The sequence below is a fragment of the Desmodus rotundus genome, chromosome 7 (assembly GCF_022682495.2).
Source record: "Desmodus rotundus isolate HL8 chromosome 7, HLdesRot8A.1, whole genome shotgun sequence".
NCBI lineage: Eukaryota > Metazoa > Chordata > Mammalia > Chiroptera > Phyllostomidae > Desmodus > Desmodus rotundus.
The window spans coordinates 137,075,214-137,090,465 of record NC_071393.1 but is presented as its reverse complement, the minus strand read 5'-3'; the positions used below and the strand labels follow the sequence as shown (position 1 = coordinate 137,090,465).

General features: G+C 64.2%; 1 protein-coding gene across 4 annotated transcripts; it reads left to right on the top strand.

Annotated features, from left to right (window-relative positions):
- The first annotated feature begins 8,179 nt into the window (after positions 1–8,179).
- On the top strand, positions 8,180–15,252 carry NUDT14 (nudix hydrolase 14). Of its 4 annotated transcripts, none has more exons than XM_045202088.3 (5): positions 8,180–8,357; positions 11,283–11,326; positions 11,849–11,931; positions 12,136–12,337; positions 14,937–15,252. In XM_045202088.3, the coding sequence occupies exons 1-5, from the start codon at positions 8,277–8,279 to the stop codon at positions 15,175–15,177; spliced, it is 651 nt and encodes a 216-aa protein (XP_045058023.1). In that variant the 5' UTR covers positions 8,180–8,276; the 3' UTR covers positions 15,178–15,252. The 4 variants fall into 4 exon arrangements, with proteins under 4 accessions (XP_045058023.1, XP_045058022.1, XP_045058024.1 ...); XM_045202087.3 differs by having other exon boundaries at positions 12,100–12,337; XM_045202089.3 differs by having other exon boundaries at positions 8,181–8,357; positions 11,849–11,913.

Sequence of the window (15,252 nt, the reverse complement as noted above, 5' to 3'; positions counted from 1 at the left end):
CCCCAGCATGGTGGGGACGTTGGCCAGACCCCCGCCTGCTCCTCTCCCTAGTGCCCGAGAACCCCCAGCAGTTCCTGGCCGGCAAAGCCCTCCCCTGACTGAACCCAACTCCATCCGCCATGGGTGGACTGAGTGGTGGGATTTCTCTGGGGAGTTGGTAGCAAAGGGCTTGGGAAGGCTGGGGGAGCACCAAGGGGAGAGCCGGCACCCTGGAAACTAAGTGCTGCAGGCGGCTGCCACCGAGGTTAGAGGAACAAGGGGAGAGTTGTGCCCAGACCCCGCAGGCTGGGCTGCTGGCAATTGTGTGCCGCCCCACCCCCACCCTGCCTCAGCCGTAGCATGGGGCGAGGGGCAGGGGGGGACAAATGAAACAAGGTGTCTGGCAGAGAGCAACCAGCACAGCCCCAGAACTTAGGAGGCTCTTCAGAAAGGTCAGCCTGAGCATCCCCTGGGGGCAGGGGAGCGAGGCCGTCCTGCTGCCTTGGCCTGAGCAAGGATCTAGAGGTCAGCAGGTCCAGGAGAGGTGTTGGGGGCTTGAACTTGAGTCCATCTGAGAGGCCAAATGGGGACTAGATGCAGCAGAGGTTTTGGGACACACGTGTGATGAATCAAGGGGAAGCCCCGGGCCTCATGGGACACCTGCCCTGGGAAGGCGGGGGGGGGGGGGGGCGGGAAGGGCACCTCCAAACTCCGGGGGTGCCCAGGCGGGGAGCAGCTGGGGCCCTGAGGCCTCGGCCCTGAAGCCACGTGGGTCCAGAGGGCAATACTGGCCACTGTCAGGGGGGCTCTAGCAGCAGGATGTCTGAGAAGGGCCTGGCCACGTGGCCACATGGACCAGCCTCACACATGTCAGGGATGCCCCAAGAGAGGGGTCAGGTATGTACCCAGGCAGGTAGGTTGGTGCCATGTTCTCCACGCCGTGTGCTCTAAAGGGGATGGGCAGGGGGTGAGACCCAGAGCCACCAGGGAGGGGTGGTCTGGCCCCGGTGGGGTTCTGGTGTGGAGGTGGCAGAGGTCTCAGGAGCAGGTGGGAGGGTGGTCAGTGGGGGCCTGGTCCAGGAGAGACCAAGGTTGAGTGGTTGGAGGGAGGGGCAGTGGGCTGGGGGTGGTGGCCAGCGACTCCTGGGTCATGGGAACTAACTGCAGGTATGACGTAGGGAGGCTGGCTGACAGGCTGTGTGCCCCGCAGGGCTGAGGGATTCTCAGAAGCGGGCTTGGGAAAGGTGAAGAGCCAGCAGGCAGAGACAGAGGGAGGTGGTCAGCACCCTCGCCCAGTGTCCCGGAGGGAGGGCTCAGTGTCAGCCGGAACCCTGCGGCTGCCCCACCCTTCCCTCACACCTCTTCCCAGAACTCTTCCCAGAAGGAAAAGCCCCCAGGGGTGCCCTCAGGATCCTCCTGCTACCACCGGGCAAGTCCCCGGCCCCTGAGCAGGTCAGATGTCCCCAGGGCTCTGGGTCTGACCACCTGAGCTGTCCATGACCGCGCGCCACCCAGGACCTGTTGGTGGGCACTGGCACCTCCTGACCTGACCCCTGCATGGTGACCCTCATAGGCGGCACTGCTCAGCCTCCCACACCTAGGGAAGCCCCCAGGCCACCCCCCCCCCCAAGTGGAGGGAGGCCCAGACAGTGCATCTACCTCCCCTTGAACCTGCTCCCTTCTGCCCGGCACCCATGGCCTCCCTAGCACAGCCCTGGTTGTTCAAGCCACAGCATGCCTTCCCTGACCTCTTGGGGGCAGAGGCCCACAGTCCGCTCTCATCCTAGACCCACTGCCCCAGAGAAGCTCTCCTCGGGCCAGTCCTCTGCCCCCTCCCGACCCCCCACCCTGAGCTCAAACCCGCAGCCCCTCTTCCAGCCCTGTGGCTGTTGCTGCCTGTCCAGCTCAGGCCCTCTGCAGGTGTTCAAGCTGCTGGGGCTGAGCTGCTGTGGGAGCGGAGGGCAGGCACCCAGGGGGTGGCGGGCGGACCTGCTCTGGCCCTGGGGCCAGGGCCCCAGCCCTGGCAGACTTGGCTGGAGGCTCCTCTTTGTGGGAGGTCTCCGTGTGAACTGCTCCCCAGGCACAGGCACAAACGCAGGAAGCCACCATTCTATTAGACTCTATTTTCTCCCACTGAGGGGAAAGTCTGTCACACGAAGGTCATTGTTCCCGGCTCCCGCTTTCCGGGAGGGCTGGGTCTGCGATGGGGCTTGTGCGCCCCTGGGGCTCCTGGCTGAGCTGTTTCCCTTCGAGACCCAGGGGCGCCTAGAGGTTGGGAATGTGGGGCCCTGGTTGAGCCATGCCGCAGGGCTGGGGCAGCCCCGCCCACAAGGTTGGGTGAGTCTCTGGAGCCTGGGTTCCCTCTGTGCTGGGGCCCCGAGGGGTGGGGGGCGGGTCACAGTGAGGCCCTGAGTGCCACTCACAGCTCTGACTGAAGCTGGGCCTGAGGGCCCAGAACCTACTCCACTCCTCCCTCCCTCCCCTCCCCAGGAGGGCCACCCCAGCCCGCTCTACACCCCTCCCAGACCTGGTCAGGGCACTCCTGCCAGTGGGCCTAGTGCTTCCCTGCTGCCTGGGCTCAGCTGGCCTGCACGGGCCCATCTGCCATGCCTGGCGGGCAGGGTGGGCTGGGCCCTGTTGGCAGTGGAGGGGCAGCAGCCCAAACTGGTACCGTGTTTTCGAAATGCACGCTTACAAGAACAGGACTGCACAGTTGAGAATAAAGGTCGGAGAGCTTTCAACCAAAGGAGAGTGGGGGTAGTCACTTTAATAAACAAGAAAGTAGACTTTAAAATAATAGCATCAGCCCTGGCTGATGTGGCTCAGTGGACTGAGTGCCAGCCTGTAAACCAAAGGGTTGTGGGTTCGATTCCCAGTCAGGGAACATGCCAGGGTTGCAAGCCACGTCCCCAGTCAGGGGCGCACAAGAGGCAACCACACATTGACATTTCTCTCCTTCTCTTCCTCCCTTCCTTTTTCTCTGTCTAAAAATAAGATAAAATCTTTAAAAAAATAAAAAATAGTAGCATCACGAAGGACAAAGAGGGACACCAATACTTTTGACATGAACAGCAAATAAAAATATAACACAGATGCAACTAAAAACATAGCCTCAGAAGACACCAAGCAGCAGCAGACAGCTGGCCCAACCCCTGCAGGGGAACGTCCCAACCCCTCAGCACCAGCTCGAACCTTCCCGAGCAAACCAGGGCCATTGGGGTGGTGCAATACAGAGAGACACATTCTTTTCTAGTCCAAATGGGACATTCTCCAAATCAACATGTATTAGGTCCCCAAAGAGTCCTCATACTGGCTTGAGGTGTGAAGCAGCCACACCAGAGGTAAGCAGACGTGGAAGCAATGCCTACAAAGCGCCGCAGGACAGTGATTTCCAACCAAGAATTCCATGCCCAGCCCGCCAGCACTCACACAGGAGGGTGGAGCAAAGAGCGCTCAGACAGGCAAGCATTACAATGTATCTTCCATGCTCTGTCTCCAGAACCTCCTGCGGGACAAACTCCACTGCAGTAAGAGCGCAAACCAAGGCCTGGTGTGGGCACCCTCAGCGTCTAACTCAGGAGCCAGGGGAAGGGAGGGTGTGCAGGATGGCTGTGCCTGTGTGTGTCAGCCACCTAGGGTAGGCAGTGTGACACCAGAGATGGCACCTCTGGGGCAGCTGAGGATGTGGCTTCCCCTAGGAGTGTCTACTTTGGCCTGTCCCTGACCTGTGCCAGAGGACTAAGAGAGGGCTCTGGGGATTTGCAGCAAAAACGCAGAGCCCTGCCAGATGTTTGGGTGGATGGTGGTGCTTGGATGTCATCCCTAGGGCTTCTGTGTCCCTGCCCACTGATGGCCCCAGAGTGGCTCCTGGAGACTCTTAGGGAGGCAGAGGCTGGACTGGACCTGGCCTCTCTCAGCCCCTTTTCTCCCAGGGCCTTCAGCGGAGCAGTTTGTCAAAACAAAAGGGAACAGAGCTCGGGGGTACAGGTGGGATGATCCAGGGGATTGTTCTCAGCGTCTGGAGGAAGTGACTTCAGTGGGGGCAGCCCCCACCCCCACCCCCTACAGCCTCCAGGGCATCAGAGATGCTGTGTTCCTGTGCGTCTGCCTCACTGGTTTTCCTCAGACCAAACCTTGCAGGGACACATCTCGTGCCTTCTGCATGGAGGACACCCCTCACGTCTGAGCGTCTGAGAGTCAGTGGGCTCCTTCACTGGGGCCACAGGGCCTGACGGGAGGCAGGCGGCATCACTGCAGCAGCCAAACAGTGCAGGGTGCAGGGCAGCCCACCCGGGGGCTCTGAGGGTGTCGGTCATGGACCAGGTGGCATCAGGAAAGGGGGAGGGTGTCTCTCTGCAAACAGAGAAACCCTGGCCTAGAAGCCCCCACTTGTTTAAACCAATGACCGTTCACGTCCAGGGTCTGGGCCAGGCACAGCATGCCCCGGTCACACACGCTGGAGGTGACCTCCCTGCCCTGGGCTGGGCCTGGAGGAGGAGGTGAGGCAGGTGCAGAGTGGATGTGGGAGAGGCCCTGCAGGGTTCAGCTTCTCGGCACACACACGTGCACACTCGTGCACACACACACCCCCTTGTCCCTCTCTCCTGTGCTTGTGCCTCAGACCTCAGGCACATGGGGACTGCGTGCGTGAGCACTTGGCGGCAGGTTCGGAAGCACATTCTTCCCACATTCCCTTCCACATGGACTTTTTCAAACCACTGCCTTCTCAGCTCCTTCCCTCTGTGGCGGCTCATTCCGCACTAGCGGGACACTGTTCTGGGGCTGCCTGAGGGCATGTGGATGAGGTTAGCAGTGGAGGAGCTCAGCAGAGCGGCAGCCTCCTCCTTTGGAGGGGCCCAGACAGAATGAAGGCGGAGGGAGGGAGTCCACTCGGGGCCTGACGGTCCAGCAGGATTCGGGTCCCCCGCCTTGGGTCAGTGTGGCCCCCAGTTCGCCGAGTGTAGACGTGGGGCCTCAGCCTCCTCGACCGTGTGAGTTGGGGCAGGAATCAGCACAGGGCACTAAGACAGAAGAGGAAGCCTGAAGGCCGACCCCAGACCCCCTGCAGGTCTGGAGTCCTGGGGGGACCTGAGCCTGGAGCGGGAGGCAGGGTCAGTGGTCACTGTCCATGCAGCTCAGCCGGACGCTGCAGCGCGCAGCCCTGCAAAGGGGCTGGTTTCACGGTGTCCTCTGTCTTGGGCCTGTCATGTCAGAAACCCCCTGACCAGCATCCTCTCCTCTCTGTACCACCTGTCAGCCCACCTGAGGAAGGACTGAGCCCTGGAGGAAGCCAATGCCCACTCGTCCACCTGCCCAGGCCACTGAGAACTGTCCAAGGGCAGCCTCCAGCCTGCGGCCACCAGGAAGCCCTGTTCACCTGGCTACTTGGGCTCTCAGCTGCATCCCCCCTGCATGGAGACCCCTGTGAGGCCACTCTCCCTCCCATCTCGTTCTCACCCCAACACAGGAAAGGGAGGTGGCAGCCAGCAGGAGCATCCTGGGTGTCCTGCTGGCTCCTGCCCCCTCAGTGGGGTGTCCTTCCAGTGCTCCTAGGGCCCTAACCCCTCCGAAGCTCCTACTGGCCTGGACCGGATGGTTCTGACATGGACCCAGCCAGTGTCCACACGCTGACCCCCAGAACCTTCGGCAAAGAGGTGATTAAGGACAGGACCCTGAGCTGGTGGTGATGTGGGGGCCGTGCCAGACTTCTCAGCAGCCCAGCAGCGTCTCCAAAGCCCCCTGAGCACCAGACCCAGCAGTGGCTTTTCAGAGGCCCTGCGGTCCCCTCTGACCCTGGCCTGGGCTCCGAGCTGCCAGGACACAGGAGAGGCTACAGGGAAACCACCAGACTCACGCCCCAGTCCAGAGACCTGCCCCTGCTGCCATCCCGTCCCCAGGCTGCAGGGTGGCTGCAGTGTCCTGGACTGGCCTTGGGCATGTAGGGCACGGCCAGGTGGCCACAGCGAACACCGAGTGCTCCTGCACAGTCTCACTGGTACATTTTTTTCTTCTAGAAGTGGGCTGAAGTTCACGTAACATTCACATTTCACTGTATACCACGGCATCTAGTGTGTGCACGACGGTGTGCTCCAGAACTTTATCTCATCCCAGAGGAAACCCTGTCCTCAGCAGCAGCCTCTCCCCCTCCCCCACCCAGATGCCAGCAACCTTAATCCGCTTTCCAGGGGTGTGAATTTACGCATCCGGGACGTTTCACAGGAAGGGATCCTAGCACTTGTGACCCCTGGGGTCCGCGGCTTCCCCACGGCCCGAGTCCAGGCCCACCTGAGAGAGGGCAGGTGTCCGTGCAAGGTGACAGACGCTCCGCCGCGTGGCCAGACCACCTTGTTTGCCGTCACTGGTTGAGGGCCATGAGTGTTCAGGCCGCTGTGGGCGGGGCTGCTGGCGCAAGTGCCTGTCTGGAGCCGCCTCCCACTCCCGGGGCGACACCTGGAGCCGAGCTGTCAGAGGGCCGGCCGGCCCGTTTCCCACAAGAACGGCGTGTGCCTGCTGGTACACCGCAGGCGCGCGCCCGCGCTGCCAGCCCCTCAGCTTGCGTCATCACAAAATGCCACTTCCCCGAACTCGAACTCGAGGAAAGCTGTGCTCCGTGTAGACAGACCTCCTGTTCTCACCGCCGCTGCGCACGCTCTGTGGTCAGTGCCCACCCGCACACAACCGCAGCCCGCAGCACCCCCGGGCCCTGTGTGCGCGGAGGAAGAGGCCCAGCTGGCCTGGCTGTTGGGCCGGGGGCAGAGCTTCTGGGACCGACTGTCTGGTGGGTGGTCCCTCCGGCCTCCAGGGCACCGGGGCAAGGTTGGGAAACACAATCCCCTCCAGAGGGGGCGACTGCCAGCTAGTCTCCGATGATAATCCTTATGAACCAGGCCTGCCAGTGCCCCCACATTTATGAAGTCCCTTCCCTTGGGATCTGGGGCGGCCCAGGATTTCTCTGTGACACCCACTACGCAGTGGGAACGACACTGCTTGACTTCCAAGGCTGGGTCAGGGGAAGCCTGGCCACGTGGCTGTGTGCTGGGGGAGTTGGCCACCACGGAAGAATGGTTGCTGAGACTGCCATGCCATGGGGGAGCCCAAGCCAGCCCCCCTGGAGAGGCTACACGGTAACACAGCCAGCCAGCTCCACTGCCCCAGCCACAGAACCGAGGCACCAGACCCGGGCAAAGAAGCGGCACAGGGCAGGCCTCCCCCGAAGCCGGCAGATCACAGCAGCCCAGCCCTGCCTGGGCCAACACTCGCGGATGGGAAAAAGGAGTAAGTGGCGCTCCAGGCCACGGAATTCTGGGATGCTTCTTCACAGGGCAACAGGTAACAAGGGAGTAAACTTCAAGGCCACATGGCCATCCCCACGTGGGCTGTCACAGCTCCTGGGACCATAGTTCAGAGAGCAGTTGACAGACTTGTTCCCCACCCCACCACCTGTACTTGCCTATGGGGAGGCACTGGCCACATTTGGAGCGGATCCGTGGGATCCACACCCAGGAAGGATGGGGTCCGGTCCACGCAGACGGGCCTCGCGGGGGAGGGAACTGCACTGGCTCCTGAGGGAGGAGGCACAGCCCCAGAGGCAACGAGCCCGAAGCTCCTCCCATGCGAAGCAGGCGGAATTGTCGGCCCAGGCCAGCGTCCCCACCCCAGGGACCCAGAGGGGAGGACCTGGCTCTCTTTGCCAGACTCGTGCTCCTCAGGCCTTTCCCTCCTTCCAGAGCCTTCTCTCTGCACAGCCGCGACGCCCCCCAAGGGGTGTCCACATTGTGCTTCACCCAGTCCGCGCAGCGATCCCTGTGTGAAAAGCCCCGGTGACCTCCCTTCCCACTCTCGCGGGTCGGCTAGGCAGCCGTGACCACCGCTTTCTCTCTTCAGGGCCTCGTCTCCTTCCCTGGGTAAGCTCCGCCCCCGGGAGACCCCGCCTCGGGGCTACGGTCGACCCCTATAGGGGAGGCAACCGCTCGGTTAATCCCCGGCAGAATCGCAACGCGAAGCCCTCTCTCTCAACCAATAGGTCCCCAGTCCCCGAGCACCGGCGATCGGTCCCCGGACCCGTCCCCTCCCGCCCCTCCAGGCCCTACACTCCGCGAGGCCCCGCTCGAGAGGCCACACATCGCTTCCCTCCACTGCGCGCGCGCGCGCGCAGCCACCGGCGGGCCCTACCTGAGCGCGCCCGGCCCCGCCCCGCGCGCACTGCGCATGCCTAGAACGGCGTCACGTGCCCGCCCGCTACAGCCCGCGCGATCTCTGCTGCGTCTGCCGCGGCCGGGACTACGCCGCGCGCCGCTATGGAGCGCATCGAGGGGGCGGCAGTGGGCCGCTGCACCGCCTCACCCTACCTGCAACCTTTCACGCTGCACTACCGCCAGGTGAGCCCGCCCCTCCGCGGCTTCCGCCCTCAGCGCCTGCGGCCCGGAGCCCCGCCCACAGCATGGAATCCCGCCCTCAGCGCCGAGCCCCGCCCCCGGGCTCCTTGGGAGGGTTGGGGTTTCGGAACTGCGGGAGTACGGGGATAAGGGCCAGGCCCCGCAGGGACATCTCGGGACCCCTCATCCCTCCAGGGAGGATTTGCCGGGCACCGGCCCTTTTTGCGGTGGGACTTACCGGGCTCCTCCGGGATCAGGGAAAGGTTCCTGGAGGCGGTGGTTTCCATTCTAAGGGACAGGAGCCCGGCAGGGAGGTGGCAGGAGCTGGAGCGGAGAGCACTGGAGACCCCCTCTTCAGGGGGGCTTCCACCTGTCGGTCCGGGGACGCAGGGCCGCGCTGCCTCCCTCCGCACTGGGCACCTAGGAGGTTCACAAGAGGTGTTTGTGGGTTGAATGAGTGGCTGTTGCCTCCCGCTCCCGTTGTTCAGCCGTTGACCTCCTCCTGCACATCTCTCCACGCCTGCTCTGTCCGTTTCGGTTCCCCACCCTTCACTTGCCGGCTCCCCCTGCCCCTGCGCCCTGCCTCCTGCCCCTCAGGCAGCACGGGCAGTCGGTGCTTGGTGCCTCTGGACCCGCAGCGTCCTGCCCTCCCGTCCTCTCCATGCCCCTTACTCTCATGACTCTGTGAAGCCCCCTGGGATCCAGTTTGAGAGAGGCCTCTGCGCCCCCACTTTCCCCGTTGCTGGGGCCCTGTGGGCTCTGGGAAAGACCTATGTTGGCAGCATTGGCCTGGAAAGAGCAGCTCACCACCCTCCCCGATGACTGTTGCCTGGGGCAGGATGTCTCACTGGCTTCACAGCTCCCAAGGGGCTGGGGCTCCAGGTGGCAGCAGGTGGGCACGGGGTGGCCCAGGTCCACACCTGCCGGGCAGTGGATGCACCCTCTCTCCCATACCCTGTGAAGGGAGCCTTCGGGGATGTTCCCACTGATGGGTGCTGGTGACCAGAGCCAAGCCCTGAGGCAGTGGGCTGTGGTGGGTGCAAAATGCGGGACCCACCCAGTCCCTGGACCCATCCCATCCCGCCCCTCCAGGCCCTACACTCCGCGAGGCCCTGCTTGAGAGGCCAGCGTCCCCACCCCATCGCCTCCTTCCACTGCGCGCGTACGCGCATAGCCTCCAGGACTGGGCTGAACAGTGCGTGCCACTCAGGGCATCTATAGCTTTTGGTCATTAGCTGCCCTGGCTAGAGAAGGTCTGGTGGACAGGCACATGGACCAGAGTCAGGGTACCCTTGTACCTCTGAGGGGCAGGGGACTGTGTCCACCCCAGTCCTGTTCCTCCCTCCCAGGCCTCCAGAAAGATGAGCCAGGCCTGGGGCCCACCAACCAGCCAGGGCCCTATGGGAGGGGCTGGCTGCACCTTAGCAGGCCTCTGAGACCGTCCCTGCACCCCGCCTTGGCTGGACCTGAGGGTCTGATGTTTTGATCTTGAGCTGAGGGGTTCCTGAGACCTGTACAGGTGACACGCACCCTGAGGGAGGCAATGGGCACTTGGAGGCCATCCCGGGTGGGTGGCTGGCCCCAGGGCGGCCAAATTGGAAGCAGGCCTGGACTTGCTTCTGGGGGCAGTGCCTGAGAATGGCATCCGGCAGCCAAGCCTGCCCACCACAGGACGTCAGCCCTCCCTGCCCTGTGGGAACAGTGGCTGCCAGCACCTTTCCAGGACACTTCTGCCTCCAGGCCAAGCTCAGCCCAGTCTTCCCAGCCCAGCTGAGGTCAGATATGGGCCTCTGCCTGTGTGGTTCTCCTGCCTGGAGTGCCCTCGCCTCCTTTCTGCAGGGCCTAGTACAGTGTCACCTCCTCTGGGAGTTCCCACAAAGGCTGTCTGTCCCTCAATGTCCTTTCTCTTCTGCAGCCCTGGCCGTACTTTCTGTGTCTCCGGTGCTGCTCAGGTCCCTGGCATTTCCTGGCTTGGACAGACCCCCAGGGTGGGCCCACAGTTCACCAGGGCCTCTGGCTGGCCAGTGACTGGGGCTGGCGATGGGCAGCCACAGGGAGGGCCCCAAGGTCCCAGGGTCCAGCGCTGCCCATAGAGACCTTTAGGGAAGGAGATGGGGCCAGATGGAACGGCCCGTATCACCCAGGGGTGTCCAGTCGGCAGGATCCCAGGCACCTTCTACCCGCTGGACAGTAACTATTGCACCCCGTTAGTGTCCGTGCTGCCTACCTTCAGCAGGCTCGGCCAGGTCCTGCCCCACGCTGCCTCCTGCAGACACCGAGTACTGCCCAGAGCCCGTCAGGGCAGGATGCCCAGGGCCTGGGAGCAGGGTGGTGGGAGAAGGGATGGAGCAGCAGGACCACAGGACGCTTGAGAGACAGCGCAGGAGGGGCTGTCCCACCATCCAGTCACCATCATGGAATCCCCATGTCCTGCTTGGGCACCACCCTACCTCAGCTGCTCCTGGGGCTGGTGCTCTCTCAGGCTGCCGGCTGCCCCTCCTGCCCTCCCACCTCCCTTTGTCCAGTGGCCCAAGGGTCTTCAGCAGTAGGAACCCCGTCTCCGCTCTGCCACTTGGGGCTTCCCTCCCTGCCCCTGCCCATACTTGGTGACAGTGTACATCTCTTTGCACTTCCTTGGGCTTCACCTGTGCCGGGCATGCTCACCTGTGCCTGGGATGCCTTTCCTTCCTTTGCCCTGTTTCTCTGTCTTGCCCTGCAGGACATCAGGCTGTCCTTGGCCTCCCTGCCTAGCCCAGCCGCTCCCCACCCCCACCCACAGGAGCCCGCAGCTCCCGTGGGCCCAGGCTGTGAGTGGGCCTCCCTGGGCGGAGCTGGCGCGTGGGCCTGTGGGCCTCCCCAGCTGCCCAGAGCACATCCACTAGAGCCGGCAGCCCTCCGCCCACCCTGACCGCCGCCTGCCTCTTTCAGAATGGCGCTCAGAAGTCATGGGACTTTGTGAAGACACACGATAGGTGAGCATCCAGTCTGGGCCCCTCCAGTGCCCATGGGGACCCTGCCTCTGCCTTTGTGTGTCCCCCACAAACATCCCCACCCTCCCCGTCCCTTCACTGAGGGTCCCCCCAAGGCTGGGGCCTGAGCTGGGCCCTAGGTTGGACCTGAGAGAGGCTGTCTGGGTGCCCTGGCCCCTGAGCACTGGGGCAGACAGACAGGCTGGACAGTGGCATGGCTCCAGGAGTGTGGCCAGCAGGCAGCTGGCCAACGGGGACCACATGTTACGTCAGTCACCTGCCCCCCAACCTCCCAACATGTCTTCCCCACCCCACCGCCCCATCCTGCCAGTTGGGACCTAGCCTGACTGTGACCCTGGCAAGCTCTGGCCCTGCCTGGGTCTCACTCTCCCCATCTGAGCAAGGGACCCAGCGTTCCCAGGCTGCTTGGGCAGAGGAGGTGGGCTGGGCTGGCCGGGAACAGGGCCCCAGGGAGACGAGGTGGGCGCTGCTCCTGTGCTGAGCTCCGCCCACTCCGCCCTGCAGTGTGGCCATCCTCCTCTTCAACTCTTCGCGGAGGAGCCTGGTGCTAGTGAAGCAGTTCCGGCCTGGTGAGGCCACCGTGGCGGGTGAGGGCGGAGGGGCGCTTGGCAGGTTGTTTCCAGGCCCCTGTGGTCCTATGGTCAGAATACAGATGTGGGGGGAGCTCCAGGGGAAACTGAGGCCTGGCGAGGGGGTCTGGCGCACAGGGAGGTGGCCGCCATGTGGCAGCCCTGGTCTGCCCTCCCCCCGACCAGCTGTGTATGCCGGTGAGGTGGAACGCCGCTTCCCAGGGTCCCTGGCGGCCATGGACCAAGACAGGCCTCGGGTGCTGCCGACAACACTGCCCGGCTCGGCAGGGGTGATGTTCGAGCTCTGCGCGGGCCTTGTGGACCAGCCCGGGCTGTCGCTGGAAGAGGCGGCCTGCAAGGAGGCATGGGAGGAGTGCGGCTACTGCCTGGCCCCGGCCGACTTGCGCCGAGTGGCCACCTACAAGTGAGTGGGGCTAGGCCTGCGAGGCCAGGGAGGGGCACCTGCCGCCAGCGCTGCCCAGGAGGTGGGACTGGCTGCCTCCAGGCAGCGAATGCCCATCCACAAGGATGTGCAGGCGGGGCCGTGCCCCCTGATTTTTATCGGGGGCTTGGGGATGGTTGGATGGAACACACCCAGATGGAGATCCAGGGCTCTGGGAGCTGGTTCAGGGGCCTGCCCCACCCTGAGGCCCTCACCCCACCGCCCCACCCTGGTGGCAGCTGCCACTGACAGATGCCTCCACTTCCTGCAGGATTAAGCCCCGGGGGAGGGGGATGTGAGTCACAGATCTGCCCTGACAGTGGTCCAGGAAGGGGGGAATGCTTTGTCCTGGCCTGGAGGGGCCCCAGCACTCCTCGGGAGAAGGGAGGTGTGGCCTGGACCCTGGACTTTAGGGCTGGGCCTACCAAAGCCCAGGGCCCCCCACTGCACACTACCCAGGAGGTGCATCACTGGGTCCTTCTTTCCAGGACAGGGTGTGGGAATGAAGCCCACCCCTGACCCTGGGGACACTGTAATCAGTCCTGACCCCCGGGCAGGAGGATGCCTCTCAGAGTCCTGCTTGGGGCCTTCCCCAGGGGGCAGGGCCTGTACCCCTAGGAAGAAGGCCTTGGGGCTCTGCCTCCTCTCAGCCCAGTGCAGGGGCCCTGCAGTGTTGGGCTGGGGCCTCCCTGCTTCAGCAGCCCCCAAGGCCTCGCTGGGGTGTCCCCCAGCCCACAGTTGTAGGGGTCAGAGTTGACCTCTGGTCCCAGGAAGGGGGTGAGGCACAGGGTCCTCCGTGTTAAATGTGCCAAAGGGTTTGGTGTCTTGGTGTGAGTGGCCTCAGCATTCTACGGGTGTCCTCCGGGTGGCCAGTGAGTGTCTACTTGTCCCCTTAGCCTGCTGGGAATGGGGAGAATCCAAGGGGCCTGCCATGGGGTAGAGGCTAGGCTGGGGGGGCGGGCGAGGAGAAGGCAGGTGGGAGGGGTTGCCCCCCAGGAAGTGAGCCTGGAGGGGTTCTGGCAGAGGCTCTGGGTGGGTGGGCCAGCAGCCGAGCCGCAGTGGCTCCCCAAGCAGGGCCTCTGGGCTACGGCCCAGTCTGCGGGTGCTGGGGAGCCAAGGAGGGTTGTGGACAGTGAGCTCATACGTGCGTGTGGGAGACTGGGGGCAGCTGCAGGGTGGCTGTCCCTGTAGGGCTCACGAGGGTAGGGCCCGTGGCTTCCTCTCCGTCGCCCCGGAATGAGCCAGGCCCCCCACTGCCAGGCCCCGGGGACCAGGCCCTATCACTCGGCTGAGATCACTCAGTGACTGGAGCATCTGAGTGAGGAGGCAGAGGCGGTGCCTGGCTGGCTGGGTGTGTTCGAAGGCCACGCCTGCCTCCTTCACAGGCCAGAGGAAACGGACTGGAAACCCCTTAGTGGGGCGTCCATCAAAGCACAGGCTGTGCCGCCGGCGGAAACGGGCCACCAGGAAGGGCTTGAGGGAGATAAGGGTGTGGAGGGCAGAGGAAGCAGCTGGGCGAGGTCAGCGTGCGGGGGGCCCTCCCGGGGCACGGGAGTGACAGCGCCTCTGCTGCGCTCCCTGTCCTGTGCTTCAGGCGCGTCTCCAAGGGCAGCCGGGCTGACCCGGAGCCTCCCTCCTTCCCCGGACATCTCCCAGACGCCCCTGTTCCCTTCCCCCCTGCACACCACACGTGGGCCTTCCTCTCCTGTTCTGGAAGCCAGACTGGCCTGGCGACCACCCTGTCATCACAGCCAGCAGTCCGCACGCTGCCCATTCTTGCCCACTACCAGCCAGTCTGGGCCACTGCCTGGGTGCTTGTCCCATTCCGTGGCCACCACCCACTGAGAAGGGAACTCACACTCCTCTGCAGCCAGCGACCCATGGGCTTGGTCTGGGGGACCCCACCTCCATCCCACCCCATCACCACCATGAGCTCCAGCCCCTTGCCTGGGCTGCCTTGGCTCCTGCTGCCCCCAGCCTGGTGCCCTGCAGGTGACAGTGTGGGGGGTCTCCCAGGCCAGGCCCTCATGCAGCCAGCCTGGATCCCTGGGTGCAGGCAGGGGTCCAGCATACACCTCAGCAGCCTGGGGCTGGGGGCAGGGGGATACACCCAAGTGGGGAAGGAGGTCCCCGCGTGGGCATGGGCAGGAGCAGGAGGGACTGCACTCCCAAAGGCCCCAGAGGCTAACCAGCTGCAGCCGCCGCAGCTTCCAGGTGGCCCAGGCTGGTGGTCTGGGTCCACCCTTCGTGGTCTCCGCTGCTGGGGCTGCTGTCTACCCTGGGGCTCAGATGCCCTTCCCAGCTCCCAGGGCTATGGCTGTGGCTGTGGCTGTGGCTGTGGCTGTGGCTGAGGCTCTGTCCTGGCTGGCTGTCAGCCGGGACCATGGTCAGCTCCTTGAGGCTGTGCGGTCCCTGCCCTGTGGCCCCTCTCAGCTTGCTGCATCTTCAAGGCTGACGTGGGCAGGGGTGGGGCCCCCCCAAGCCCCCCCAAGCCCCACCCACCAGCGAGCTGGAAAGCACAGAGTGAAGAGGGCCAGTGGGCCCTGCACCACGGCTCAGCAGATGCTGTCTCGACCCACAGGTCTGGCGTAGGACTGACTGGCTCCAGCCAGACCATGTTCTATGCAGAGGTGACAGATGCCCAGCGGGGCGGCTCTGGTGGGGGCCTGGCAGAGGAGGGTGAGCTCATCGAGGTTGTGCACCTGCCCCTGGCTGGCGCCCAGGCCTTCTCGGACAACCCGGATGTCCCCAAGACCCTCGGCGTCATCTTTGGTATCTCTTGGTTCTTCAGCTGTGTGGCCCCTGGCCTGGGTCCCCAGTGACATTCCAGAGGGCTGAACAGAGGCTGGTCCCAGCCACCCGCCCCTGCAGATTCAATAAAGGCTTGTACAGCTCCA

Excerpts from the sequence above, each read along its gene's own strand:
- NUDT14 (XM_045202087.3), top strand. The coding sequence starts at position 8,277 with ATGGAGCGCATCGAGGGGGCGGCAGTGGGCCGCTGCACCGCCTCACCC. Across the intron at positions 8,358-11,282 it reads TCACGCTGCACTACCGCCAG|AATGGCGCTCAGAAGTCATG; the intron begins GTGAGCCCGCCC and ends TGCCTCTTTCAG. Across the intron at positions 11,932-12,099 it reads TGGTGAGGCCACCGTGGCGG|CTGTGTATGCCGGTGAGGTG; the intron begins GTGAGGGCGGAG and ends CCCCCCGACCAG.